Raw genomic sequence first — 27,350 nt, forward strand, 5'->3', positions numbered from 1 at the left:
TACATTACTCTTTCCATTATCGTCTAGATGGAACATCAAAAATACAGCTGCTACTACGTCTACTACTTCTAATCCTTGATACCATACGAACAAAACTCTCTGAACCTACTTTCCGTTCAACTGTATTACCTTCACCAGCAACATCTCCATCACCGCAACAAACCGACCCTGTCAGCGACGCCACAACCTCTGTCCGTGCGGCGCGCAGTTCCTCCGCAAGCAGCTGTCTGCGCTCCTCCGCCAGCTTCGCCCTCAGCTGGTTCTCCTGCTCTCGCCGTCTTCTCGACTCGTCCTCGCTCTCACGCGCCCTCATCATCAAGGCCTTGTTCTCCTCTGACCTCGTGCGGCGGGCCTCCAACAGCAACTCCTCCGTCTCGGCGCGCAGCTTCTCAGCAGTCCGCCGGCGCTCCTCCTCCAGTCGACGGTGCAGCTCACCTCGGCGGGCCTTCTCCCTCTCACGCAGTCGCCGCGCACGGGCGGCCTTGCGTTCCTGGTCCTCCTCGCGCTTTCTCTGGGCGGCGCGCAGTTCCTCCGCAAGCAGCTGTCTGCGCTCCTCCGCCAGCTTCGCCCTCAGCTGGTTCTCCTGCTCTCGCCGTCTTCTCGACTCGTCCTCGCTCTCACGCGCCCTCATCATCAAGGCCTTGTTCTCCTCTGACCTCGTGCGGCGGGCCTCCAACAGCAACTCCTCCGTCTCGGCGCGCAGCTTCTCAGCAGTCCGCCGGCGCTCCTCCTCCAGTCGACGGTGCAGCTCACCTCGGCGGGCCTTCTCCCTCTCACGCAGTCGCCGCGCACGGGCGGCCTTGCGTTCCTGGTCCTCCTCGCGCTTTCTCTGGGCGGCGCGCAGTTCCTCCGCAAGCAGCTGTCTGCGCTCCTCCGCCAGCTTCGCCCTCAGCTGGTTCTCCTGCTCTCGCCGTCTTCTCGACTCGTCCTCGCTCTCACGCGCCCTCATCATCAAGGCCTTGTTCTCCTCTGACCTCGTGCGGCGGGCCTCCAACAGCAACTCCTCCGTCTCGGCGCGCAGCTTCTCAGCAGTCCGCCGGCGCTCCTCCTCCAGTCGACGGTGCAGCTCACCTCGGCGGGCCTTCTCCCTCTCACGCAGTCGCCGCGCACGGGCGGCCTTGCGTTCCTGGTCCTCCTCGCGCTTTCTCTGGGCGGCGCGCAGTTCCTCCGCAAGCAGCTGTCTGCGCTCCTCCGCCAGCTTCGCCCTCAGCTGGTTCTCCTGCTCTCGCCGTCTTCTCGACTCGTCCTCGCTCTCACGCGCCCTCATCATCAAGGCCTTGTTCTCCTCTGACCTCGTGCGGCGGGCCTCCAACAGCAACTCCTCCGTCTCGGCGCGCAGCTTCTCAGCAGTCCGCCGGCGCTCCTCCTCCAGTCGACGGTGCAGCTCACCTCGGCGGGCCTTCTCCCTCTCACGCAGTCGCCGCGCACGGGCGGCCTTGCGTTCCTGGTCCTCCTCGCGCTTTCTCTGGGCGGCGCGCAGTTCCTCCGCAAGCAGCTGTCTGCGCTCCTCCGCCAGCTTCGCCCTCAGCTGGTTCTCCTGCTCTCGCCGTCTTCTCGACTCGTCCTCGCTCTCACGCGCCCTCATCATCAAGGCCTTGTTCTCCTCTGACCTCGTGCGGCGGGCCTCCAACAGCAACTCCTCCGTCTCGGCGCGCAGCTTCTCAGCAGTCCGCCGGCGCTCCTCCTCCAGTCGACGGTGCAGCTCACCTCGGCGGGCCTTCTCCCTCTCACGCAGTCGCCGCGCACGGGCGGCCTTGCGTTCCTGGTCCTCCTCGCGCTTTCTCTGGGCGGCGCGCAGTTCCTCCGCAAGCAGCTGTCTGCGCTCCTCCGCCAGCTTCGCCCTCAGCTGGTTCTCCTGCTCTCGCCGTCTTCTCGACTCGTCCTCGCTCTCACGCGCCCTCATCATCAAGGCCTTGTTCTCCTCTGACCTCGTGCGGCGGGCCTCCAACAGCAACTCCTCCGTCTCGGCGCGCAGCTTCTCAGCAGTCCGCCGGCGCTCCTCCTCCAGTCGACGGTGCAGCTCACCTCGGTGGGCCTTCTCCCTCTCACGCAGTCGCCGCGCACGGGCGGCCTTGCGTTCCTGGTCCTCCTCGCGCTTTCTCTGGGCGGCGCGCAGTTCCTCCGCAAGCAGCTGTCTGCGCTCCTCCGCCAGCTTCGCCCTCAGCTGGTTCTCCTGCTCTCGCCGTCTTCTCGACTCGTCCTCGCTCTCACGCGCCCTCATCATCAAGGCCTTGTTCTCCTCTGACCTCGTGCGGCGGGCCTCCAACAGCAACTCCTCCGTCTCGGCGCGCAGCTTCTCAGCAGTCCGCCGGCGCTCCTCCTCCAGTCGACGGTGCAGCTCACCTCGGCGGGCCTTCTCCCTCTCACGCAGTCGCCGCGCACGGGCGGCCTTGCGTTCCTGGTCCTCCTCGCGCTTTCTCTGGGCGGCGCGCAGTTCCTCCGCAAGCAGCTGTCTGCGCTCCTCCGCCAGCTTCGCCCTCAGCTGGTTCTCCTGCTCTCGCCGTCTTCTCGACTCGTCCTCGCTCTCACGCGCCCTCATCATCAAGGCCTTGTTCTCCTCTGACCTCGTGCGGCGGGCCTCCAACAGCAACTCCTCCGTCTCGGCGCGCAGCTTCTCAGCAGTCCGCCGGCGCTCCTCCTCCAGTCGACGGTGCAGCTCACCTCGGCGGGCCTTCTCCCTCTCACGCAGTCGCCGCGCACGGGCGGCCTTGCGTTCCTGGTCCTCCTCGCGCTTTCTCTGGGCGGCGCGCAGTTCCTCCGCAAGCAGCTGTCTGCGCTCCTCCGCCAGCTTCGCCCTCAGCTGGTTCTCCTGCTCTCGCCGTCTTCTCGACTCGTCCTCGCTCTCACGCGCCCTCATCATCAAGGCCTTGTTCTCCTCTGACCTCGTGCGGCGGGCCTCCAACAGCAACTCCTCCGTCTCGGCGCGCAGCTTCTCAGCAGTCCGCCGGCGCTCCTCCTCCAGTCGACGGTGCAGCTCACCTCGGCGGGCCTTCTCCCTCTCACGCAGTCGCCGCGCACGGGCGGCCTTGCGTTCCTGGTCCTCCTCGCGCTTTCTCTGGGCGGCGCGCAGTTCCTCCGCAAGCAGCTGTCTGCGCTCCTCCGCCAGCTTCGCCCTCAGCTGGTTCTCCTGCTCTCGCCGTCTTCTCGACTCGTCCTCGCTCTCACGCGCCCTCATCATCAAGGCCTTGTTCTCCTCTGACCTCGTGCGGCGGGCCTCCAACAGCAACTCCTCCGTCTCGGCGCGCAGCTTCTCAGCAGTCCGCCGGCGCTCCTCCTCCAGTCGACGGTGCAGCTCACCTCGGCGGGCCTTCTCCCTCTCACGCAGTCGCCGCGCACGGGCGGCCTTGCGTTCCTGGTCCTCCTCGCGCTTTCTCTGGGCGGCGCGCAGTTCCTCCGCAAGCAGCTGTCTGCGCTCCTCCGCCAGCTTCGCCCTCAGCTGGTTCTCCTGCTCTCGCCGTCTTCTCGACTCGTCCTCGCTCTCACGCGCCCTCATCATCAAGGCCTTGTTCTCCTCTGACCTCGTGCGGCGGGCCTCCAACAGCAACTCCTCCGTCTCGGCGCGCAGCTTCTCAGCAGTCCGCCGGCGCTCCTCCTCCAGTCGACGGTGCAGCTCACCTCGGCGGGCCTTCTCCCTCTCACGCAGTCGCCGCGCACGGGCGGCCTTGCGTTCCTGGTCCTCCTCGCGCTTTCTCTGGGCGGCGCGCAGTTCCTCCGCAAGCAGCTGTCTGCGCTCCTCCGCCAGCTTCGCCCTCAGCTGGTTCTCCTGCTCTCGCCGTCTTCTCGACTCGTCCTCGCTCTCACGCGCCCTCATCATCAAGGCCTTGTTCTCCTCTGACCTCGTGCGGCGGGCCTCCAACAGCAACTCCTCCGTCTCGGCGCGCAGCTTCTCAGCAGTCCGCCGGCGCTCCTCCTCCAGTCGACGGTGCAGCTCACCTCGGCGGGCCTTCTCCCTCTCACGCAGTCGCCGCGCACGGGCGGCCTTGCGTTCCTGGTCCTCCTCGCGCTTTCTCTGGGCGGCGCGCAGTTCCTCCGCAAGCAGCTGTCTGCGCTCCTCCGCCAGCTTCGCCCTCAGCTGGTTCTCCTGCTCTCGCCGTCTTCTCGACTCGTCCTCGCTCTCACGCGCCCTCATCATCAAGGCCTTGTTCTCCTCTGACCTCGTGCGGCGGGCCTCCAACAGCAACTCCTCCGTCTCGGCGCGCAGCTTCTCAGCAGTCCGCCGGCGCTCCTCCTCCAGTCGACGGTGCAGCTCACCTCGGTGGGCCTTCTCCCTCTCACGCAGTCGCCGCGCACGGGCGGCCTTGCGTTCCTGGTCCTCCTCGCGCTTTCTCTGGGCGGCGCGCAGTTCCTCCGCAAGCAGCTGTCTGCGCTCCTCCGCCAGCTTCGCCCTCAGCTGGTTCTCCTGCTCTCGCCGTCTTCTCGACTCGTCCTCGCTCTCACGCGCCCTCATCATCAAGGCCTTGTTCTCCTCTGACCTCGTGCGGTGGGCCTCCAACAGCAACTCCTCCGTCTCGGCGCGCAGCTTCTCAGCAGTCCGCCGGCGCTCCTCCTCCAGTCGACGGTGCAGCTCACCTCGGCGGGCCTTCTCCCTCTCACGCAGTCGCCGCGCACGGGCGGCCTTGCGTTCCTGGTCCTCCTCGCGCTTTCTCTGGGCGGCGCGCAGTTCCTCCGCAAGCAGCTGTCTGCGCTCCTCCGCCAGCTTCGCCCTCAGCTGGTTCTCCTGCTCTCGCCGTCTTCTCGACTCGTCCTCGCTCTCACGCGCCCTCATCATCAAGGCCTTGTTCTCCTCTGACCTCGTGCGGCGGGCCTCCAACAGCAACTCCTCCGTCTCGGCGCGCAGCTTCTCAGCAGTCCGCCGGCGCTCCTCCTCCAGTCGACGGTGCAGCTCACCTCGGCGGGCCTTCTCCCTCTCACGCAGTCGCCGCGCACGGGCGGCCTTGCGTTCCTGGTCCTCCTCGCGCTTTCTCTGGGCGGCGCGCAGTTCCTCCGCAAGCAGCTGTCTGCGCTCCTCCGCCAGCTTCGCCCTCAGCTGGTTCTCCTGCTCTCGCCGTCTTCTCGACTCGTCCTCGCTCTCACGCGCCCTCATCATCAAGGCCTTGTTCTCCTCTGACCTCGTGCGGCGGGCCTCCAACAGCAACTCCTCCGTCTCGGCGCGCAGCTTCTCAGCAGTCCGCCGGCGCTCCTCCTCCAGTCGACGGTGCAGCTCACCTCGGTGGGCCTTCTCCCTCTCACGCAGTCGCCGCGCACGGGCGGCCTTGCGTTCCTGGTCCTCCTCGCGCTTTCTCTGGGCGGCGCGCAGTTCCTCCGCAAGCAGCTGTCTGCGCTCCTCCGCCAGCTTCGCCCTCAGCTGGTTCTCCTGCTCTCGCCGTCTTCTCGACTCGTCCTCGCTCTCACGCGCCCTCATCATCAAGGCCTTGTTCTCCTCTGACCTCGTGCGGCGGGCCTCCAACAGCAACTCCTCCGTCTCGGCGCGCAGCTTCTCAGCAGTCCGCCGGCGCTCCTCCTCCAGTCGACGGTGCAGCTCACCTCGGCGGGCCTTCTCCCTCTCACGCAGTCGCCGCGCACGGGCGGCCTTGCGTTCCTGGTCCTCCTCGCGCTTTCTCTGGGCGGCGCGCAGTTCCTCCGCAAGCAGCTGTCTGCGCTCCTCCGCCAGCTTCGCCCTCAGCTGGTTCTCCTGCTCTCGCCGTCTTCTCGACTCGTCCTCGCTCTCACGCGCCCTCATCATCAAGGCCTTGTTCTCCTCTGACCTCGTGCGGCGGGCCTCCAACAGCAACTCCTCCGTCTCGGCGCGCAGCTTCTCAGCAGTCCGCCGGCGCTCCTCCTCCAGTCGACGGTGCAGCTCACCTCGGCGGGCCTTCTCCCTCTCACGCAGTCGCCGCGCACGGGCGGCCTTGCGTTCCTGGTCCTCCTCGCGCTTTCTCTGGGCGGCGCGCAGTTCCTCCGCAAGCAGCTGTCTGCGCTCCTCCGCCAGCTTCGCCCTCAGCTGGTTCTCCTGCTCTCGCCGTCTTCTCGACTCGTCCTCGCTCTCACGCGCCCTCATCATCAAGGCCTTGTTCTCCTCTGACCTCGTGCGGCGGGCCTCCAACAGCAACTCCTCCGCCTCGGCGCGCAGCTTCTCAGCAGTCCGCCGGCGCTCCTCCTCCAGTCGACGGTGCAGCTCACCTCGGTGGGCCTTCTCCCTCTCACGCAGTCGCCGCGCACGGGCGGCCTTGCGTTCCTGGTCCTCCTCGCGCTTTCTCTGGGCGGCGCGCAGTTCCTCCGCAAGCAGCTGTCTGCGCTCCTCCGCCAGCTTCGCCCTCAGCTGGTTCTCCTGCTCTCGCCGTCTTCTCGACTCGTCCTCGCTCTCACGCGCCCTCATCATCAAGGCCTTGTTCTCCTCTGACCTCGTGCGGCGGGCCTCCAACAGCAACTCCTCCGTCTCGGCGCGCAGCTTCTCAGCAGTCCGCCGGCGCTCCTCCTCCAGTCGACGGTGCAGCTCACCTCGGCGGGCCTTCTCCCCTCTCACGCAGTCGCCGCGCACGGGCGGCCTTGCGTTCCTGGTCCTCCTCGCGCTTTCTCTGGGCGGCGCGCAGTTCCTCCGCAAGCAGCTGTCTGCGCTCCTCCGCCAGCTTCGCCCTCAGCTGGTTCTCCTGCTCTCGCCGTCTTCTCGACTCGTCCTCGCTCTCACGCGCCCTCATCATCAAGGCCTTGTTCTCCTCTGACCTCGTGCGGCGGGCCTCCAACAGCAACTCCTCCGTCTCGGCGCGCAGCTTCTCAGCAGTCCGCCGGCGCTCCTCCTCCAGTCGACGGTGCAGCTCACCTCGGTGGGCCTTCTCCCTCTCACGCAGTCGCCGCGCACGGGCGGCCTTGCGTTCCTGGTCCTCCTCGCGCTTTCTCTGGGCGGCGCGCAGTTCCTCCGCAAGCAGCTGTCTGCGCTCCTCCGCCAGCTTCGCCCTCAGCTGGTTCTCCTGCTCTCGCCGTCTTCTCGACTCGTCCTCGCTCTCACGCGCCCTCATCATCAAGGCCTTGTTCTCCTCTGACCTCGTGCGGCGGGCCTCCAACAGCAACTCCTCCGTCTCGGCGCGCAGCTTCTCAGCAGTCCGCCGGCGCTCCTCCTCCAGTCGACGGTGCAGCTCACCTCGGTGGGCCTTCTCCCTCTCACGCAGTCGCCGCGCACGGGCGGCCTTGCGTTCCTGGTCCTCCTCGCGCTTTCTCTGGGCGGCGCGCAGTTCCTCCGCAAGCAGCTGTCTGCGCTCCTCCGCCAGCTTCGCCCTCAGCTGGTTCTCCTGCTCTCGCCGTCTTCTCGACTCGTCCTCGCTCTCACGCGCCCTCATCATCAAGGCCTTGTTCTCCTCTGACCTCGTGCGGCGGGCCTCCAACAGCAACTCCTCCGTCTCGGCGCGCAGCTTCTCAGCAGTCCGCCGGCGCTCCTCCTCCAGTCGACGGTGCAGCTCACCTCGGCGGGCCTTCTCCCTCTCACGCAGTCGCCGCGCACGGGCGGCCTTGCGTTCCTGGTCCTCCTCGCGCTTTCTCTGGGCGGCGCGCAGTTCCTCCGCAAGCAGCTGTCTGCGCTCCTCCGCCAGCTTCGCCCTCAGCTGGTTCTCCTGCTCTCGCCGTCTTCTCGACTCGTCCTCGCTCTCACGCGCCCTCATCATCAAGGCCTTGTTCTCCTCTGACCTCGTGCGGCGGGCCTCCAACAGCAACTCCTCCGTCTCGGCGCGCAGCTTCTCAGCAGTCCGCCGGCGCTCCTCCTCCAGTCGACGGTGCAGCTCACCTCGGTGGGCCTTCTCCCTCTCACGCAGTCGCCGCGCACGGGCGGCCTTGCGTTCCTGGTCCTCCTCGCGCTTTCTCTGGGCGGCGCGCAGTTCCTCCGCAAGCAGCTGTCTGCGCTCCTCCGCCAGCTTCGCCCTCAGCTGGTTCTCCTGCTCTCGCCGTCTTCTCGACTCGTCCTCGCTCTCACGCGCCCTCATCATCAAGGCCTTGTTCTCCTCTGACCTCGTGCGGCGGGCCTCCAACAGCAACTCCTCCGTCTCGGCGCGCAGCTTCTCAGCAGTCCGCCGGCGCTCCTCCTCCAGTCGACGGTGCAGCTCACCTCGGCGGGCCTTCTCCCTCTCACGCAGTCGCCGCGCACGGGCGGCCTTGCGTTCCTGGTCCTCCTCGCGCTTTCTCTGGGCGGCGCGCAGTTCCTCCGCAAGCAGCTGTCTGCGCTCCTCCGCCAGCTTCGCCCTCAGCTGGTTCTCCTGCTCTCGCCGTCTTCTCGACTCGTCCTCGCTCTCACGCGCCCTCATCATCAAGGCCTTGTTCTCCTCTGACCTCGTGCGGCGGGCCTCCAACAGCAACTCCTCCGTCTCGGCGCGCAGCTTCTCAGCAGTCCGCCGGCGCTCCTCCTCCAGTCGACGGTGCAGCTCACCTCGGCGGGCCTTCTCCCTCTCACGCAGTCGCCGCGCACGGGCGGCCTTGCGTTCCTGGTCCTCCTCGCGCTTTCTCTGGGCGGCGCGCAGTTCCTCCGCAAGCAGCTGTCTGCGCTCCTCCGCCAGCTTCGCCCTCAGCTGGTTCTCCTGCTCTCGCCGTCTTCTCGACTCGTCCTCGCTCTCACGCGCCCTCATCATCAAGGCCTTGTTCTCCTCTGACCTCGTGCGGCGGGCCTCCAACAGCAACTCCTCCGTCTCGGCGCGCAGCTTCTCAGCGGTCCGCCGGCGCTCCTCCTCCAGTCGACGGTGCAGCTCACCTCGGCGGGCCTTCTCCCTCTCACGCAGTCGCCGCGCACGGGCGGCCTTGCGTTCCTGGTCCTCCTCGCGCTTTCTCTGGGCGGCGCGCAGTTCCTCCGCAAGCAGCTGTCTGCGCTCCTCCGCCAGCTTCGCCCTCAGCTGGTTCTCCTGCTCTCGCCGTCTTCTCGACTCGTCCTCGCTCTCACGCGCCCTCATCATCAAGGCCTTGTTCTCCTCTGACCTCGTGCGGCGGGCCTCCAACAGCAACTCCTCCGCCTCGGCGCGCAGCTTCTCAGCAGTCCGCCGGCGCTCCTCCTCCAGTCGACGGTGCAGCTCACCTCGGTGGGCCTTCTCCCTCTCACGCAGTCGCCGCGCACGGGCGGCCTTGCGTTCCTGGTCCTCCTCGCGCTTTCTCTGGGCGGCGCGCAGTTCCTCCGCAAGCAGCTGTCTGCGCTCCTCCGCCAGCTTCGCCCTCAGCTGGTTCTCCTGCTCTCGCCGTCTTCTCGACTCGTCCTCGCTCTCACGCGCCCTCATCATCAAGGCCTTGTTCTCCTCTGACCTCGTGCGGCGGGCCTCCAACAGCAACTCCTCCGTCTCGGCGCGCAGCTTCTCAGCAGTCCGCCGGCGCTCCTCCTCCAGTCGACGGTGCAGCTCACCTCGGCGGGCCTTCTCCCTCTCACGCAGTCGCCGCGCACGGGCGGCCTTGCGTTCCTGGTCCTCCTCGCGCTTTCTCTGGGCGGCGCGCAGTTCCTCCGCAAGCAGCTGTCTGCGCTCCTCCGCCAGCTTCGCCCTCAGCTGGTTCTCCTGCTCTCGCCGTCTTCTCGACTCGTCCTCGCTCTCACGCGCCCTCATCATCAAGGCCTTGTTCTCCTCTGACCTCGTGCGGCGGGCCTCCAACAGCAACTCCTCCGTCTCGGCGCGCAGCTTCTCAGCAGTCCGCCGGCGCTCCTCCTCCAGTCGACGGTGCAGCTCACCTCGGTGGGCCTTCTCCCTCTCACGCAGTCGCCGCGCACGGGCGGCCTTGCGTTCCTGGTCCTCCTCGCGCTTTCTCTGGGCGGCGCGCAGTTCCTCCGCAAGCAGCTGTCTGCGCTCCTCCGCCAGCTTCGCCCTCAGCTGGTTCTCCTGCTCTCGCCGTCTTCTCGACTCGTCCTCGCTCTCACGCGCCCTCATCATCAAGGCCTTGTTCTCCTCTGACCTCGTGCGGCGGGCCTCCAACAGCAACTCCTCCGTCTCGGCGCGCAGCTTCTCAGCAGTCCGCCGGCGCTCCTCCTCCAGTCGACGGTGCAGCTCACCTCGGTGGGCCTTCTCCCTCTCACGCAGTCGCCGCGCACGGGCGGCCTTGCGTTCCTGGTCCTCCTCGCGCTTTCTCTGGGCGGCGCGCAGTTCCTCCGCAAGCAGCTGTCTGCGCTCCTCCGCCAGCTTCGCCCTCAGCTGGTTCTCCTGCTCTCGCCGTCTTCTCGACTCGTCCTCGCTCTCACGCGCCCTCATCATCAAGGCCTTGTTCTCCTCTGACCTCGTGCGGCGGGCCTCCAACAGCAACTCCTCCGTCTCGGCGCGCAGCTTCTCAGCAGTCCGCCGGCGCTCCTCCTCCAGTCGACGGTGCAGCTCACCTCGGCGGGCCTTCTCCCTCTCACGCAGTCGCCGCGCACGGGCGGCCTTGCGTTCCTGGTCCTCCTCGCGCTTTCTCTGGGCGGCGCGCAGTTCCTCCGCAAGCAGCTGTCTGCGCTCCTCCGCCAGCTTCGCCCTCAGCTGGTTCTCCTGCTCTCGCCGTCTTCTCGACTCGTCCTCGCTCTCACGCGCCCTCATCATCAAGGCCTTGTTCTCCTCTGACCTCGTGCGGCGGGCCTCCAACAGCAACTCCTCCGTCTCGGCGCGCAGCTTCTCAGCAGTCCGCCGGCGCTCCTCCTCCAGTCGACGGTGCAGCTCACCTCGGTGGGCCTTCTCCCTCTCACGCAGTCGCCGCGCACGGGCGGCCTTGCGTTCCTGGTCCTCCTCGCGCTTTCTCTGGGCGGCGCGCAGTTCCTCCGCAAGCAGCTGTCTGCGCTCCTCCGCCAGCTTCGCCCTCAGCTGGTTCTCCTGCTCTCGCCGTCTTCTCGACTCGTCCTCGCTCTCACGCGCCCTCATCATCAAGGCCTTGTTCTCCTCTGACCTCGTGCGGCGGGCCTCCAACAGCAACTCCTCCGTCTCGGCGCGCAGCTTCTCAGCGGTCCGCCGGCGCTCCTCCTCCAGTCGACGGTGCAGCTCACCTCGGCGGGCCTTCTCCCTCTCACGCAGTCGCCGCGCACGGGCGGCCTTGCGTTCCTGGTCCTCCTCGCGCTTTCTCTGGGCGGCGCGCAGTTCCTCCGCAAGCAGCTGTCTGCGCTCCTCCGCCAGCTTCGCCCTCAGCTGGTTCTCCTGCTCTCGCCGTCTTCTCGACTCGTCCTCGCTCTCACGCGCCCTCATCATCAAGGCCTTGTTCTCCTCTGACCTCGTGCGGCGGGCCTCCAACAGCAACTCCTCCGTCTCGGCGCGCAGCTTCTCAGCAGTCCGCCGGCGCTCCTCCTCCAGTCGACGGTGCAGCTCACCTCGGTGGGCCTTCTCCCTCTCACGCAGTCGCCGCGCACGGGCGGCCTTGCGTTCCTGGTCCTCCTCGCGCTTTCTCTGGGCGGCGCGCAGTTCCTCCGCAAGCAGCTGTCTGCGCTCCTCCGCCAGCTTCGCCCTCAGCTGGTTCTCCTGCTCTCGCCGTCTTCTCGACTCGTCCTCGCTCTCACGCGCCCTCATCATCAAGGCCTTGTTCTCCTCTGACCTCGTGCGGCGGGCCTCCAACAGCAACTCCTCCGTCTCGGCGCGCAGCTTCTCAGCAGTCCGCCGGCGCTCCTCCTCCAGTCGACGGTGCAGCTCACCTCGGCGGGCCTTCTCCCTCTCACGCAGTCGCCGCGCACGGGCGGCCTTGCGTTCCTGGTCCTCCTCGCGCTTTCTCTGGGCGGCGCGCAGTTCCTCCGCAAGCAGCTGTCTGCGCTCCTCCGCCAGCTTCGCCCTCAGCTGGTTCTCCTGCTCTCGCCGTCTTCTCGACTCGTCCTCGCTCTCACGCGCCCTCATCATCAAGGCCTTGTTCTCCTCTGACCTCGTGCGGCGGGCCTCCAACAGCAACTCCTCCGTCTCGGCGCGCAGCTTCTCAGCAGTCCGCCGGCGCTCCTCCTCCAGTCGACGGTGCAGCTCACCTCGGTGGGCCTTCTCCCTCTCACGCAGTCGCCGCGCACGGGCGGCCTTGCGTTCCTGGTCCTCCTCGCGCTTTCTCTGGGCGGCGCGCAGTTCCTCCGCAAGCAGCTGTCTGCGCTCCTCCGCCAGCTTCGCCCTCAGCTGGTTCTCCTGCTCTCGCCGTCTTCTCGACTCGTCCTCGCTCTCACGCGCCCTCATCATCAAGGCCTTGTTCTCCTCTGACCTCGTGCGGCGGGCCTCCAACAGCAACTCCTCCGTCTCGGCGCGCAGCTTCTCAGCAGTCCGCCGGCGCTCCTCCTCCAGTCGACGGTGCAGCTCACCTCGGCGGGCCTTCTCCCTCTCACGCAGTCGCCGCGCACGGGCGGCCTTGCGTTCCTGGTCCTCCTCGCGCTTTCTCTGGGCGGCGCGCAGTTCCTCCGCAAGCAGCTGTCTGCGCTCCTCCGCCAGCTTCGCCCTCAGCTGGTTCTCCTGCTCTCGCCGTCTTCTCGACTCGTCCTCGCTCTCACGCGCCCTCATCATCAAGGCCTTGTTCTCCTCTGACCTCGTGCGGCGGGCCTCCAACAGCAACTCCTCCGTCTCGGCGCGCAGCTTCTCAGCAGTCCGCCGGCGCTCCTCCTCCAGTCGACGGTGCAGCTCACCTCGGCGGGCCTTCTCCCTCTCACGCAGTCGCCGCGCACGGGCGGCCTTGCGTTCCTGGTCCTCCTCGCGCTTTCTCTGGGCGGCGCGCAGTTCCTCCGCAAGCAGCTGTCTGCGCTCCTCCGCCAGCTTCGCCCTCAGCTGGTTCTCCTGCTCTCGCCGTCTTCTCGACTCGTCCTCGCTCTCACGCGCCCTCATCATCAAGGCCTTGTTCTCCTCTGACCTCGTGCGGCGGGCCTCCAACAGCAACTCCTCCGTCTCGGCGCGCAGCTTCTCAGCAGTCCGCCGGCGCTCCTCCTCCAGTCGACGGTGCAGCTCACCTCGGCGGGCCTTCTCCCTCTCACGCAGTCGCCGCGCACGGGCGGCCTTGCGTTCCTGGTCCTCCTCGCGCTTTCTCTGGGCGGCGCGCAGTTCCTCCGCAAGCAGCTGTCTGCGCTCCTCCGCCAGCTTCGCCCTCAGCTGGTTCTCCTGCTCTCGCCGTCTTCTCGACTCGTCCTCGCTCTCACGCGCCCTCATCATCAAGGCCTTGTTCTCCTCTGACCTCGTGCGGCGGGCCTCCAACAGCAACTCCTCCGTCTCGGCGCGCAGCTTCTCAGCAGTCCGCCGGCGCTCCTCCTCCAGTCGACGGTGCAGCTCACCTCGGCGGGCCTTCTCCCTCTCACGCAGTCGCCGCGCACGGGCGGCCTTGCGTTCCTGGTCCTCCTCGCGCTTTCTCTGGGCGGCGCGCAGTTCCTCCGCAAGCAGCTGTCTGCGCTCCTCCGCCAGCTTCGCCCTCAGCTGGTTCTCCTGCTCTCGCCGTCTTCTCGACTCGTCCTCGCTCTCACGCGCCCTCATCATCAAGGCCTTGTTCTCCTCTGACCTCGTGCGGCGGGCCTCCAACAGCAACTCCTCCGTCTCGGCGCGCAGCTTCTCAGCAGTCCGCCGGCGCTCCTCCTCCAGTCGACGGTGCAGCTCACCTCGGCGGGCCTTCTCCCTCTCACGCAGTCGCCGCGCACGGGCGGCCTTGCGTTCCTGGTCCTCCTCGCGCTTTCTCTGGGCGGCGCGCAGTTCCTCCGCAAGCAGCTGTCTGCGCTCCTCCGCCAGCTTCGCCCTCAGCTGGTTCTCCTGCTGCTCGCCGTCTTCTCGACTCGTCCTCGCTCTCACGCGCCCTCATCATCAAGGCCTTGTTCTCCTCTGACCTCGTGCGGCGGGCCTCCAACAGCAACTCCTCCGTCTCGGCGCGCAGCTTCTCAGCAGTCCGCCGGCGCTCCTCCTCCAGTCGACGGTGCAGCTCACCTCGGCGGGCCTTCTCCCTCTCACGCAGTCGCCGCGCACGGGCGGCCTTGCGTTCCTGGTCCTCCTCGCGCTTTCTCTGGGCGGCGCGCAGTTCCTCCGCAAGCAGCTGTCTGCGCTCCTCCGCCAGCTTCGCCCTCAGCTGGTTCTCCTGCTCTCGCCGTCTTCTCGACTCGTCCTCGCTCTCACGCGCCCTCATCATCAAGGCCTTGTTCTCCTCTGACCTCGTGCGGCGGGCCTCCAACAGCAACTCCTCCGTCTCGGCGCGCAGCTTCTCAGCAGTCCGCCGGCGCTCCTCCTCCAGTCGACGGTGCAGCTCACCTCGGTGGACCTTCTCCCTCTCACGCAGTCGCCGCGCACGGGCGGCCTTGCGTTCCTGGTCCTCCTCGCGCTTTCTCTGGGCGGCGCGCAGTTCCTCCGCAAGCAGCTGTCTGCGCTCCTCCGCCAGCTTCGCCCTCAGCTGGTTCTCCTGCTCTCGCCGTCTTCTCGACTCGTCCTCGCTCTCACGCGCCCTCATCATCAAGGCCTTGTTCTCCTCTGACCTCGTGCGGCGGGCCTCCAACAGCAACTCCTCCGTCTCGGCGCGCAGCTTCTCAGCAGTCCGCCGGCGCTCCTCCTCCAGTCGACGGTGCAGCTCACCTCGGTGGGCCTTCTCCCTCTCACGCAGTCGCCGCGCACGGGCGGCCTTGCGTTCCTGGTCCTCCTCGCGCTTTCTCTGGGCGGCGCGCAGTTCCTCCGCAAGCAGCTGTCTGCGCTCCTCCGCCAGCTTCGCCCTCAGCTGGTTCTCCTGCTCTCGCCGTCTTCTCGACTCGTCCTCGCTCTCACGCGCCCTCATCATCAAGGCCTTGTTCTCCTCTGACCTCGTGCGGCGGGCCTCCAACAGCAACTCCTCCGTCTCGGCGCGCAGCTTCTCAGCAGTCCGCCGGCGCTCCTCCTCCAGTCGACGGTGCAGCTCACCTCGGTGGGCCTTCTCCCTCTCACGCAGTCGCCGCGCACGGGCGGCCTTGCGTTCCTGGTCCTCCTCGCGCTTTCTCTGGGCGGCGCGCAGTTCCTCCGCAAGCAGCTGTCTGCGCTCCTCCGCCAGCTTCGCCCTCAGCTGGTTCTCCTGCTCTCGCCGTCTTCTCGACTCGTCCTCGCTCTCACGCGCCCTCATCATCAAGGCCTTGTTCTCCTCTGACCTCGTGCGGCGGGCCTCCAACAGCAACTCCTCCGTCTCGGCGCGCAGCTTCTCAGCAGTCCGCCGGCGCTCCTCCTCCAGTCGACGGTGCAGCTCACCTCGGTGGACCTTCTCCCTCTCACGCAGTCGCCGCGCACGGGCGGCCTTGCGTTCCTGGTCCTCCTCGCGCTTTCTCTGGGCGGCGCGCAGTTCCTCCGCAAGCAGCTGTCTGCGCTCCTCCGCCAGCTTCGCCCTCAGCTGGTTCTCCTGCTCTCGCCGTCTTCTCGACTCGTCCTCGCTCTCACGCGCCCTCATCATCAAGGCCTTGTTCTCCTCTGACCTCGTGCGGCGGGCCTCCAACAGCAACTCCTCCGTCTCGGCGCGCAGCTTCTCAGCAGTCCGCCGGCGCTCCTCCTCCAGTCGACGGTGCAGCTCACCTCGGTGGGCCTTCTCCCTCTCACGCAGTCGCCGCGCACGGGCGGCCTTGCGTTCCTGGTCCTCCTCGCGCTTTCTCTGGGCGGCGCGCAGTTCCTCCGCAAGCAGCTGTCTGCGCTCCTCCGCCAGCTTCGCCCTCAGCTGGTTCTCCTGCTCTCGCCGTCTTCTCGACTCGTCCTCGCTCTCACGCGCCCTCATCATCAAGGCCTTGTTCTCCTCTGACCTCGTGCGGCGGGCCTCCAACAGCAACTCCTCCGTCTCGGCGCGCAGCTTCTCAGCAGTCCGCCGGCGCTCCTCCTCCAGTCGACGGTGCAGCTCACCTCGGTGGGCCTTCTCCCTCTCACGCAGTCGCCGCGCACGGGCGGCCTTGCGTTCCTGGTCCTCCTCGCGCTTTCTCTGGGCGGCGCGCAGTTCCTCCGCAAGCAGCTGTCTGCGCTCCTCCGCCAGCTTCGCCCTCAGCTGGTTCTCCTGCTCTCGCCGTCTTCTCGACTCGTCCTCGCTCTCACGCGCCCTCATCATCAAGGCCTTGTTCTCCTCTGACCTCGTGCGGCGGGCCTCCAACAGCAACTCCTCCGTCTCGGCGCGCAGCTTCTCAGCAGTCCGCCGGCGCTCCTCCTCCAGTCGACGGTGCAGCTCACCTCGGCGGGCCTTCTCCCTCTCACGCAGTCGCCGCGCACGGGCGGCCTTGCGTTCCTGGTCCTCCTCGCGCTTTCTCTGGGCGGCGCGCAGTTCCTCCGCAAGCAGCTGTCTGCGCTCCTCCGCCAGCTTCGCCCTCAGCTGGTTCTCCTGCTCTCGCCGTCTTCTCGACTCGTCCTCGCTCTCACGCGCCCTCATCATCAAGGCCTTGTTCTCCTCTGACCTCGTGCGGCGGGCCTCCAACAGCAACTCCTCCGTCTCGGCGCGCAGCTTCTCAGCAGTCCGCCGGCGCTCCTCCTCCAGTCGACGGTGCAGCTCACCTCGGCGGGCCTTCTCCCTCTCACGCAGTCGCCGCGCACGGGCGGCCTTGCGTTCCTGGTCCTCCTCGCGCTTTCTCTGGGCGGCGCGCAGTTCCCCGCAAGCAGCTGTCTGCGCTCCTCCGCCAGCTTCGCCCTCAGCTGGTTCTCCTGCTCTCGCCGTCTTCTCGACTCGTCCTCGCTCTCACGCGCCCTCATCATCAAGGCCTTGTTCTCCTCTGACCTCGTGCGGCGGGCCTCCAACAGCAACTCCTCCGTCTCGGCGCGCAGCTTCTCAGCAGTCCGCCGGCGCTCCTCCTCCAGTCGACGGTGCAGCTCACCTCGGCGGGCCTTCTCCCTCTCACGCAGTCGCCGCGCACGGGCGGCCTTGCGTTCCTGGTCCTCCTCGCGCTTTCTCTGGGCGGCGCGCAGTTCCTCCGCAAGCAGCTGTCTGCGCTCCTCCGCCAGCTTCGCCCTCAGCTGGTTCTCCTGCTCTCGCCGTCTTCTCGACTCGTCCTCGCTCTCACGCGCCCTCATCATCAAGGCCTTGTTCTCCTCTGACCTCGTGCGGCGGGCCTCCAACAGCAACTCCTCCGTCTCGGCGCGCAGCTTCTCAGCAGTCCGCCGGCGCTCCTCCTCCAGTCGACGGTGCAGCTCACCTCGGTGGGCCTTCTCCCTCTCACGCAGTCGCCGCGCACGGGCGGCCTTGCGTTCCTGGTCCTCCTCGCGCTTTCTCTGGGCGGCGCGCAGTTCCTCCGCAAGCAGCTGTCTGCGCTCCTCCGCCAGCTTCGCCCTCAGCTGGTTCTCCTGCTCTCGCCGTCTTCTCGACTCGTCCTCGCTCTCACGCGCCCTCATCATCAAGGCCTTGTTCTCCTCTGACCTCGTGCGGCGGGCCTCCAACAGCAACTCCTCCGTCTCGGCGCGCAGCTTCTCAGCAGTCCGCCGGCGCTCCTCCTCCAGTCGACGGTGCAGCTCACCTCGGCGGGCCTTCTCCCTCTCACGCAGTCGCCGCGCACGGGCGGCCTTGCGTTCCTGGTCCTCCTCGCGCTTTCTCTGGGCGGCGCGCAGTTCCTCCGCAAGCAGCTGTCTGCGCTCCTCCGCCAGCTTCGCCCTCAGCTGGTTCTCCTGCTCTCGCCGTCTTCTCGACTCGTCCTCGCTCTCACGCGCCCTCATCATCAAGGCCTTGTTCTCCTCTGACCTCGTGCGGCGGGCCTCCAACAGCAACTCCTCCGTCTCGGCGCGCAGCTTCTCAGCAGTCCGCCGGCGCTCCTCCTCCAGTCGACGGTGCAGCTCACCTCGGCGGGCCTTCTCCCTCTCACGCAGTCGCCGCGCACGGGCGGCCTTGCGTTCCTGGTCCTCCTCGCGCTTTCTCTGGGCGGCGCGCAGTTCCTCCGCAAGCAGCTGTCTGCGCTCCTCCGCCAGCTTCGCCCTCAGCTGGTTCTCCTGCTCTCGCCGTCTTCTCGACTCGTCCTCGCTCTCACGCGCCCTCATCATCAAGGCCTTGTTCTCCTCTGACCTCGTGCGGCGGGCCTCCAACAGCAACTCCTCCGTCTCGGCGCGCAGCTTCTCAGCAGTCCGCCGGCGCTCCTCCTCCAGTCGACGGTGCAGCTCACCTCGGTGGGCCTTCTCCCTCTCACGCAGTCGCCGCGCACGGGCGGCCTTGCGTTCCTGGTCCTCCTCGCGCTTTCTCTGGGCGGCGCGCAGTTCCTCCGCAAGCAGCTGTCTGCGCTCCTCCGCCAGCTTCGCCCTCAGCTGGTTCTCCTGCTCTCGCCGTCTTCTCGACTCGTCCTCGCTCTCACGCGCCCTCATCATCAAGGCCTTGTTCTCCTCTGACCTCGTGCGGCGGGCCTCCAACAGCAACTCCTCCGTCTCGGCGCGCAGCTTCTCAGCAGTCCGCCGGCGCTCCTCCTCCAGTCGACGGTGCAGCTCACCTCGGCGGGCCTTCTCCCTCTCACGCAGTCGCCGCGCACGGGCGGCCTTGCGTTCCTGGTCCTCCTCGCGCTTTCTCTGGGCGGCGCGCAGTTCCTCCGCAAGCAGCTGTCTGCGCTCCTCCGCCAGCTTCGCCCTCAGCTGGTTCTCCTGCTCTCGCCGTCTTCTCGACTCGTCCTCGCTCTCACGCGCCCTCATCATCAAGGCCTTGTTCTCCTCTGACCTCGTGCGGCGGGCCTCCAACAGCAACTCCTCCGTCTCGGCGCGCAGCTTCTCAGCAGTCCGCCGGCGCTCCTCCTCCAGTCGACGGTGCAGCTCACCTCGGCGGGCCTTCTCCCTCTCACGCAGTCGCCGCGCACGGGCGGCCTTGCGTTCCTGGTCCTCCTCGCGCTTTCTCTGGGCGGCGCGCAGTTCCTCCGCAAGCAGCTGTCTGCGCTCCTCCGCCAGCTTCGCCCTCAGCTGGTTCTCCTGCTCTCGCCGTCTTCTCGACTCGTCCTCGCTCTCACGCGCCCTCATCATCAAGGCCTTGTTCTCCTCTGACCTCGTGCGGCGGGCCTCCAACAGCAACTCCTCCGTCTCGGCGCGCAGCTTCTCAGCAGTCCGCCGGCGCTCCTCCTCCAGTCGACGGTGCAGCTCACCTCGGCGGGCCTTCTCCCTCTCACGCAGTCGCCGCGCACGGGCGGCCTTGCGTTCCTGGTCCTCCTCGCGCTTTCTCTGGGCGGCGCGCAGTTCCTCCGCAAGCAGCTGTCTGCGCTCCTCCGCCAGCTTCGCCCTCAGCTGGTTCTCCTGCTCTCGCCGTCTTCTCGACTCGTCCTCGCTCTCACGCGCCCTCATCATCAAGGCCTTGTTCTCCTCTGACCTCGTGCGGCGGGCCTCCAACAGCAACTCCTCCGTCTCGGCGCGCAGCTTCTCAGCAGTCCGCCGGCGCTCCTCCTCCAGTCGACGGTGCAGCTCACCTCGGTGGGCCTTCTCCCTCTCACGCAGTCGCCGCGCACGGGCGGCCTTGCGTTCCTGGTCCTCCTCGCGCTTTCTCTGGGCGGCGCGCAGTTCCTCCGCAAGCAGCTGTCTGCGCTCCTCCGCCAGCTTCGCCCTCAGCTGGTTCTCCTGCTCTCGCCGTCTTCTCGACTCGTCCTCGCTCTCACGCGCCCTCATCATCAAGGCCTTGTTCTCCTCTGACCTCGTGCGGCGGGCCTCCAACAGCAACTCCTCCGTCTCGGCGCGCAGCTTCTCAGCAGTCCGCCGGCGCTCCTCCTCCAGTCGACGGTGCAGCTCACCTCGGCGGGCCTTCTCCCTCTCACGCAGTCGCCGCGCACGGGCGGCCTTGCGTTCCTGGTCCTCCTCGCGCTTTCTCTGGGCGGCGCGCAGTTCCTCCGCAAGCAGCTGTCTGCGCTCCTCCGCCAGCTTCGCCCTCAGCTGGTTCTCCTGCTCTCGCCGTCTTCTCGACTCGTCCTCGCTCTCACGCGCCCTCATCATCAAGGCCTTGTTCTCCTCTGACCTCGTGCGGCGGGCCTCCAACAGCAACTCCTCCGTCTCGGCGCGCAGCTTCTCAGCAGTCCGCCGGCGCTCCTCCTCCAGTCGACGGTGCAGCTCACCTCGGCGGGCCTTCTCCCTCTCACGCAGTCGCCGCGCACGGGCGGCCTTGCGTTCCTGGTCCTCCTCGCGCTTTCTCTGGGCGGCGCGCAGTTCCTCCGCAAGCAGCTGTCTGCGCTCCTCCGCCAGCTTCGCCCTCAGCTGGTTCTCCTGCTCTCGCCGTCTTCTCGACTCGTCCTCGCTCTCACGCGCCCTCATCATCAAGGCCTTGTTCTCCTCTGACCTCGTGCGGCGGGCCTCCAACAGCAACTCCTCCGTCTCGGCGCGCAGCTTCTCAGCAGTCCGCCGGCGCTCCTCCTCCAGTCGACGGTGCAGCTCACCTCGGCGGGCCTTCTCCCTCTCACGCAGTCGCCGCGCACGGGCGGCCTTGCGTTCCTGGTCCTCCTCGCGCTTTCTCTGGGCGGCGCGCAGTTCCTCCGCAAGCAGCTGTCTGCGCTCCTCCGCCAGCTTCGCCCTCAGCTGGTTCTCCTTCACTTGCAATGCTGGTTCATTTTTTTTTGAGGTCGCCAGTTTTTGTGTGATGTTATTTACTACTAACTGAAACTCAGGAATATTTGAAACATTCGCTACGTGGTTTCTGGTTTCTTTTTTTCGGGCGTAGCTAGCAATTTTTGTTTTTTCTCTATGAATTATGTTGTTAATGGGTGCCGTTATTACTTGAGTGCGGCAATTAAAGTGATGATTGTATGTTCTGCCATTGTACATAATGATTACCTGAGCTTTGGGAAGCCGTCAAATGTATTTGGCAAGTTGCAAATGATGTGTCTGATTTTGTCCTTATATTAAGTGGAAAAAAGAGATAGAATTTTGTGGTTTGGTTGAATCTTTGTTTACTGACAGATGGAAGATACATATTTCTTTATCTTAGTTGTGAAGGAAAAGAAAAAATAATTATAAAAGTAAAACAAATACGTGCGGTACATTCCTCTCTTGGTCTTTTATAGTGATGCATGGGGCGTTAACGAAGTTTGGTGAATCCGATGTTCTCTGCATTCTCACGGAAGCACTGACGGCACACGTTGAGCTCATACTTGCGAATGAGTGCCTTTTGGTTGGAGCAGATCACGCAGTGGCGGGCACCCTTGCCCATGCCGATCTTCTGCCGGGAACGCCATTGGTCGAGGTGGCCCATGTTGTTCTTGCAGGTTGCGATAAACCAAGTGAGTAACTTGTGCACTGCACCATACACAGCACAGTAAAAGAAGAAAAAGAGGAAATAGAGGAAATAGAGGAAGAAAAAGAAAAACGGTTAAGTGACACGTACAGGAAAAAAAACACCGGAAGGCACGGTGACCCTAGTACTACTACTACTACTACTACTACTACCAGCACGATAAACAAAAAGATTTTGCAAAGCCAAATAATGGTAAAGAGAATGCTCTGTCCATATTTTATCATCGCTGATTTTCTCTTGCAATCATATCGCTGCCGTGGGCTGTCATTGTTACTCTCTATTGCCCTTGACAACGTAGTGTGGGAAGATATTTCTCCTTCATCGCATTTCTTCATTTACTTATTTTTTATTATTTATTCCTTTCCTGAGCGATAGACACACCTATTCTTAGGACCTGTTGTATCATTTAATGCAAACCGTAGTTGCTCAGTTGTAGTCTTCGAGGAGAGCAAGCATAAGGGCGCGGTGACCTACTAGCGACACTGTGCTTTCGGCCACACCCGTTACTGGGTTGAAGACCTCTTGCATTGTTTGGGACCCGCCAGCTGTTGCAACTATCGAAACTCGTAGCTGCTTAAACAGATCTTCTGCAGGTTTGCCGAGAAGGGTAATGTACTTCCTTCTCAGCGCACGTAGCATGAGGGCGTTTGTCGAAACCCATATGTGCCCCATCCACAGGTTCTCGTGGCGCAGACCCGCCTCACGTGCTGCGCCAACAGAATCGTACGAAACAGACATCATCCCGTATGATGTCATGAGTTGTGTATTAGCAAGCTCAAGAACTGTCAGCGCTCTCTCCTTGTCGTCAAGAAGTTCAAGAAAAAAAGGGTACAGATTTGCATACCCCACATACGGCGAGAAAGAGTCATCTGGGCATCCGACACGATCAGCATAACGCTGGTGCTCCATATCCCAATGCACTTCATCTAACCACACCCTCCAAAGTCGCTTAGGAACACTCTCAGAAAGACCCAAGTGAAGCTCAACATCACTGATAATTATGCTAAGAAAAGCGACCCAAGAGAACAGATCCACGTGAGCTTCATCACCATGACTTCCCATACAAAAAGGCCTCGGATAATCTTCCATACCACTAGCAGGAACACGATATCCATCACGAGAACGCCAGCGATATCTAGGGGCAGAATATCTAGCGTCTTTTTCGTTTGTAAAAGAATTAGCAAGTGTCTCAAGGCTCACATTATTATTCCGGGAACTTTGAGTAGAGTGGAACCAATCCCTCCAACGGTGTAGCGATGGTAGCAATAATTCAAAGAAATCCGTTTCTTTTCTTAAAGCTTGATCATCGCTAAGAATTTGACGAAGTGCTAGAAGTATTGTGGGTGGTGCTGCGAAGGTAAGGTGTTCGTAACGACTTGATGGAGGACGGATTGAACGTGAAGCAGCTGTAAAGGTCGCATATCGAGGTATAAAACCACTACTTTTATCTTGAGCGTCCACAAGCCAGGATGCAATGGTTTCCTTTGTCCATTCCTTGTTCCAGTATGTAATAAATAGTAGTTGTAACCCCGTCAGTGTTACATCACCGTATGGCCCCTCTACACGTGAAGCCACAGCTCCAAAAGCTGATACATCATTTGCTACCTCATGGAGTTGTTCGTCAGAGTGAACTGTCACTGCAGATCCTTGTTTATCCCACAAATCGTCAATGCTACTATTGGCATACAAATAACGCCCATACCAATATCCCCATGCACTTAGTGCACCACTAAGTAAACGACGTGCTCTATTAATATACAGTTTACGTTTAACAGGAAATCCATTTGACCATGGCGTTACAAGTTTCCTCATGTTATGTAAAATGTCTTTTTCTCGTAAACGGAAAGCATTCGTGAGTTGACATGTTGTAAGTGCATCGTATGTTGCAATAAACGGACGATGTAGTGTCGCATCCTGACCACCGGTTACAAGGTGAGAAGCATGACGCATTGACATTTCTACCCTGAAATCTGAATTATATCGTTTTCGGAATACCATAACGTTATGTGTGTTAGATCCAGTTAGAGGTTCCTGCCAACTGTACTTTCTTGATGATTCAGTAGTGTATGTGTGTGCATCTGATGGCACTCTGCGAAAATCAACATCACGAAGGAATTCACCTTCTGGTGCTTGTAAACCATATATTTGCCATCGTGATGGTGTAGAAAATGGATTGTGATCATCATGCAAAGTTAACATGAATTCTTCTCGTCGTCCTTCAGCATCTTCAAATTCGCTTTTAATTTGTGGATCCCAGGAATCATCTATATTGATTGTTTTCTCAGCTTCAAAAGCATCTCCACCTTCATTTATGACATATACAACAAAAGTTATAGCCTTTGCACCGTCCATGCTTCCATGAACACGTACGTGCCAAGTGTCTCCTGAAGGACTCTTAAGGAATTCAATATTCATAGATAATAGTCTATCATGAACCAATTGAAGTCCATAATGAACTCCATCATGTACTACCCACGACGCCTCAAAATTGCTTGATTTCTCATCAGATACAACACTATCATTAGTGTTTTGACGACGCCGAACTGATAACACATCCGACATTTTGTATCGTATAGGATATTGTCCTGCTTCATCATACCATGCAATACCAATGTAAACCGGTTTAGGTGTACGTGTCTTCATTGCGAAGATTAAACCTGGTTCATATGTTCCCCAGAGCATTGTTTTGTTATACTCAAGGGATGGAAAGCGTGGTGGGGAATTCTGATAGCGACGGTATCCCTCTTCCATTGCAGTAATTGTATCATCACTCCAAAGCTTTTCTACAGCTCTGCAGCGCAACCTTTGAAAAATAAAAAACGGGGTATAGTAGTAAATTATACCCAAGGGCAACCCAAGAATTACTACAAAAAAGACTATGCGGGCGATAATTTCCTTGAAAGTTAAAGGTGGTGATGCATCCTCTCTTTTGGGTCGGTAAGATTTTTTTCTAACAACACCGGTTGCGTTCTCCTCTTTACCAGCCCCCTGCGCCAGAAGCGGGCGACGGTCACGCATTAAAAGAAGAAATTGATATTCTTTTTCCCTTTCGTTGATATGTATTACACCTATATAAATTATTTACAATAATAATAAGAAGAAATAGTTTTACTTTTCCTTTTGCGCCATCAGGAAAATGATCACAGAGGATTTTTTTTTTTTGAGAATGGTTCAATAGTTAACATGTTTATTCTCTTCTTTATTATTAAGCAATGGGGATAACAAACACACCATGTGCAACATCAGTTTGAACCTTATCAACAACATCACCCATACCAGAAACCAAATAAGTATAAAACCCAGAAAAAAAGATTGCCAAAACCTCCAGAAAAGATGTTATGAGAGCAGAACTGTATAAAAATTAAGCAACAATAGGTGAGGATCGAGATTTTTTTTCAAGTTCTGGAGCCGCACTAGATTAACTCTTTTTTTTTCCTCAACTCAGAAGATATTTCCCGTTGCAACGAGAGAGAGAGAGAGAAAGAGAAAAGCTCCTTGGTTCCGGTAAAGTATAGTTTTCCCTACTTGTCTGTTCCATTATTATTGTTATTACTACTACTACTGTTACTACTAGTAGTAACAGTAGTAGCAGTAATAGTAGCTCACGAAGCCACGAAAACGCACAGAATTTTTACGTCTGCCTATAAGTCAAGCTATTTTTTGATTTGCTCGACAACTTCCATCTAAATCAAAAAAAAATTGTTTTTGAAGCATCACATCACTCAGAGGTAAATTTTCACTTCCATTTATCTTTAGAAACTGTAAGAGAGTGAAGTTAGCCTCTGTACTCTGTGATTTTCAGAATATTGTTATTCTTTTTTTGTTTTTTCTCTCTTCAGTTAGAGAGTGGAAAGTGAGGTGTCATGGGTGCCACATCCCTACAAAGATGAGGATAGCAATTACTCCTTATTCCTTGATACCTGTGTCATTTAGTTCTTTTTTGTTGGAATTTATTAAAAACACCACACTCACCCACTCTCTCTCTCTCTCTCTCTCTCTCTCTCGGAGAATCATCACTACGTGGGCAAATTAAAATGAGAAAAACAAGGAGAAAAGCAGTTTAATGCTGTTGCTGCTGTTGTTGTTTTTTTCGTTTGTGTTTTAGCAGGAGGATGAGAATAGGGAGAGGGCGGGTAACAGGGTATAAAATGAAGTTAACAACTAACAACTGAGAAATCGACAGTTTTAAAAAGAGTTAAAAAGAAATGAAAGGTGCAAGAGATAGTTTACAAATAATAATAATAATAATAATAATAATAATAATAATAATAATAATAATAATAATAATAATAATAATAATAATAATAATAATAATAATAATAATAATAATAATAATAATAATAATAATAACAATAATAATAAAAGAATGCATCCAAAGTGACTCACATATTCAACAAAATATCAGAAATACCGTTGTTATTTTTTTTCTTTTCCTTTTTCTTTTCGGCTCTCAAAATGCCGATGGACTATATAGTACTTTTGTTTTTCCCCTCTGCTTCGGTTGTTGTGGTGAACCTGTGGTATCTGTTCTCATGATATCTGTTTTCTGGTCATGCTGTAGTCTTCTGGGCGGTGTTATTGGCAAGAACGAATCTATCTCTGAAGATTCTATCACTGTATTGTGACTGTCGTTCCTATTCCCAACGCCATAGGCAAGTGACGACGTTTTAGATTCCGACCCTTGTTGTCCGCTTGGTTTATCCAGTGAATCGACCCCCGCAGGAGCCGCAGTTGGAATATTGTCATTTCCTTTTCTCGTTTGTATATCATTTTTACCGCTCCTCTGCACTGCTGCTGCTGCTGCTCTAGTACGAAGGAGGGTCGGTGATACAACCCACTCAGGTGTTGGTTCACGTTTAATGATCTCACTATCTGTAGCAGGTCCACCCAGTGAAGCACGCATCGTTGTGTCTACAGCACTCCACAGAGGAGTACTGCCGTTCATGAGACCAATGTTATTATTAAACTCCTTATTGCCTTGTTTTTGATATGAAAATACAGGGGTTTGTCTGACATTTATTGGTAATTGAGTACTAGAGGAAGAATAAGAAGAAGCTGTGAGGAAATTTATGAGTTCTTTCTCTGTCAGTTTCAGGCGCGCTTCATACTTATTCACTGTTTGTCGGTGAGAGTCAATTTCTGCTGCTAAACGTCGTGCCAACGCCTCACGATTCTTTGTACCGTTTCGCACTACTTCTTGTAAATCTCTCTGAAATCCTTCCAAGAGTTTTTCCAAACTACTCTTTTCATTTTTTGAGGAAACTGAATTAACAGATACCGATGTCTTATTGTCAAGAAGGAGTTTAACATCACCTAATGCACGATAACAGGCACGTAATACATCACATGCCTCTAATAAGTTTCCTTTATCTATTTTTGCTTCTGTTAAAGTTCCTCTTAAGTTCGATGAAGAAGCGAATGGAACTGTAAAATTTTCCGTACTTTCTCGCCAGCGTTGCTCTAGCTGGTTACTACTGTTTTCTTGATTATGGAACGAAGAAATAGGTGGAGAATCAGGTATAATGTCTACTAATAAATGACCCTTTGTATTGACAGAGTTATGTTGATCTTTCAAATACATCAATTGCTGTAGAGAGAGTGTCTGAGAAGTATTCATATGATGGTTAAATACCCACCGTGTTGCTTTCTCTATAGCTTGTTGTACATCCACGATAAAGTTAGAAATTTGTTCTAACACCAAAAGACGTTCTGCCTCCTCCAGTTTTAATTTAGCTTCACTACTCTGTAGTCCCTCTGTGACTCGTAAGACTAACGCACTTAATACACCAGGGTTAGTCCCATCAACTAACTCCCATTCTTCCGTTCCATTACAGGTGTAACCTTTGCATTTTCCCAACAACGTCATCAAGGCATCACGTAAAAAACGACGTTCTTCTTCTTGTGTACGAAGAAGAAAATGAACTTCTGCACATTCTGACAGTTGACGATCCCGTACGGCAGAAACTAAGCGACTGGCTAACTGTTCACACCGCTGTTCAAGACGTACAACACGTTCCATGTTGTCACTACTGTTATTTTGATATCTATCGGGTATTCGATGATGCAGCAGATTAGCTAGTCGTTCTACTTCTCGATGTGCTTCTTCTAATTGACGTCGTAGAGCATTGTTTTCACGTTTGAGCGCACGAATAACTGCCTCTGCATTTGGGGTTCTCACTGCCATTATCACAAGCGACTTGTGCTCCTCACTCTGAGGAGAAGAAAAAGCAAACCCTGCCTTTACCGGGCACCGTAAACGCCAACTAACTCAGCTCTTCTCGACTTCTAAGAAGAGGGGAGAGCAGAAATAATTTCAAAAAGTGTAGAGGAGGAGGGAAAAGAAG

The 27,350-nt window shown here is 60.5% G+C and overlaps 5 protein-coding genes across 5 annotated transcripts; 1 reads left to right on the top strand and 4 right to left on the bottom strand.

The window, feature by feature from the left end:
* Positions 1-16: 16 nt before the first annotated feature.
* Positions 17-13,352, bottom strand: LSM04_005381 (uncharacterized protein; the record flags this gene model as incomplete). Its single annotated transcript, XM_067334971.1, has 2 exons — positions 17-6,477; positions 6,518-13,352. 2 exons carry the CDS (start codon positions 13,350-13,352, stop codon positions 17-19), a joined length of 13,296 nt encoding a protein of 4,431 aa, XP_067193919.1.
* Positions 13,353-13,494: 142 nt separating this feature from the next.
* LSM04_002333 (uncharacterized protein) lies at positions 13,495-20,537 on the bottom strand (the record flags this gene model as incomplete). The annotated part of the gene is made up of 2 exons (XM_067334972.1): positions 13,495-16,463; positions 16,523-20,537. 2 exons carry the CDS (start codon positions 20,535-20,537, stop codon positions 13,495-13,497), a joined length of 6,984 nt encoding a protein of 2,327 aa, XP_067193867.1.
* A 241-nt stretch (positions 20,538-20,778) lies between these two features.
* Positions 20,779-21,000, top strand: LSM04_002014 (uncharacterized protein; the record flags this gene model as incomplete). Its single annotated transcript, XM_067334973.1, has 1 exon — positions 20,779-21,000. One exon carries the CDS (start codon positions 20,779-20,781, stop codon positions 20,998-21,000), a length of 222 nt encoding a protein of 73 aa, XP_067193862.1.
* A 432-nt stretch (positions 21,001-21,432) lies between these two features.
* Positions 21,433-24,024, bottom strand: LSM04_006962 (Glycosyl hydrolase family 63; the record flags this gene model as incomplete). Its single annotated transcript, XM_067334974.1, has 1 exon — positions 21,433-24,024. The coding sequence occupies one exon, from the start codon at positions 24,022-24,024 to the stop codon at positions 21,433-21,435; it is 2,592 nt and encodes an 863-aa protein (XP_067193954.1).
* A 1,432-nt stretch (positions 24,025-25,456) lies between these two features.
* On the bottom strand, positions 25,457-27,190 carry LSM04_008264 (uncharacterized protein; the record flags this gene model as incomplete). Its single annotated transcript, XM_067334975.1, has 1 exon — positions 25,457-27,190. One exon carries the CDS (start codon positions 27,188-27,190, stop codon positions 25,457-25,459), a length of 1,734 nt encoding a protein of 577 aa, XP_067193983.1.
* Positions 27,191-27,350: the final 160 nt, after the last annotated feature.

This window comes from Trypanosoma melophagium (genome assembly GCF_022059095.1).
Source record: "Trypanosoma melophagium isolate St. Kilda chromosome Unknown ctg14segment1, whole genome shotgun sequence".
NCBI lineage: Eukaryota > Euglenozoa > Kinetoplastea > Trypanosomatida > Trypanosomatidae > Trypanosoma > Trypanosoma melophagium.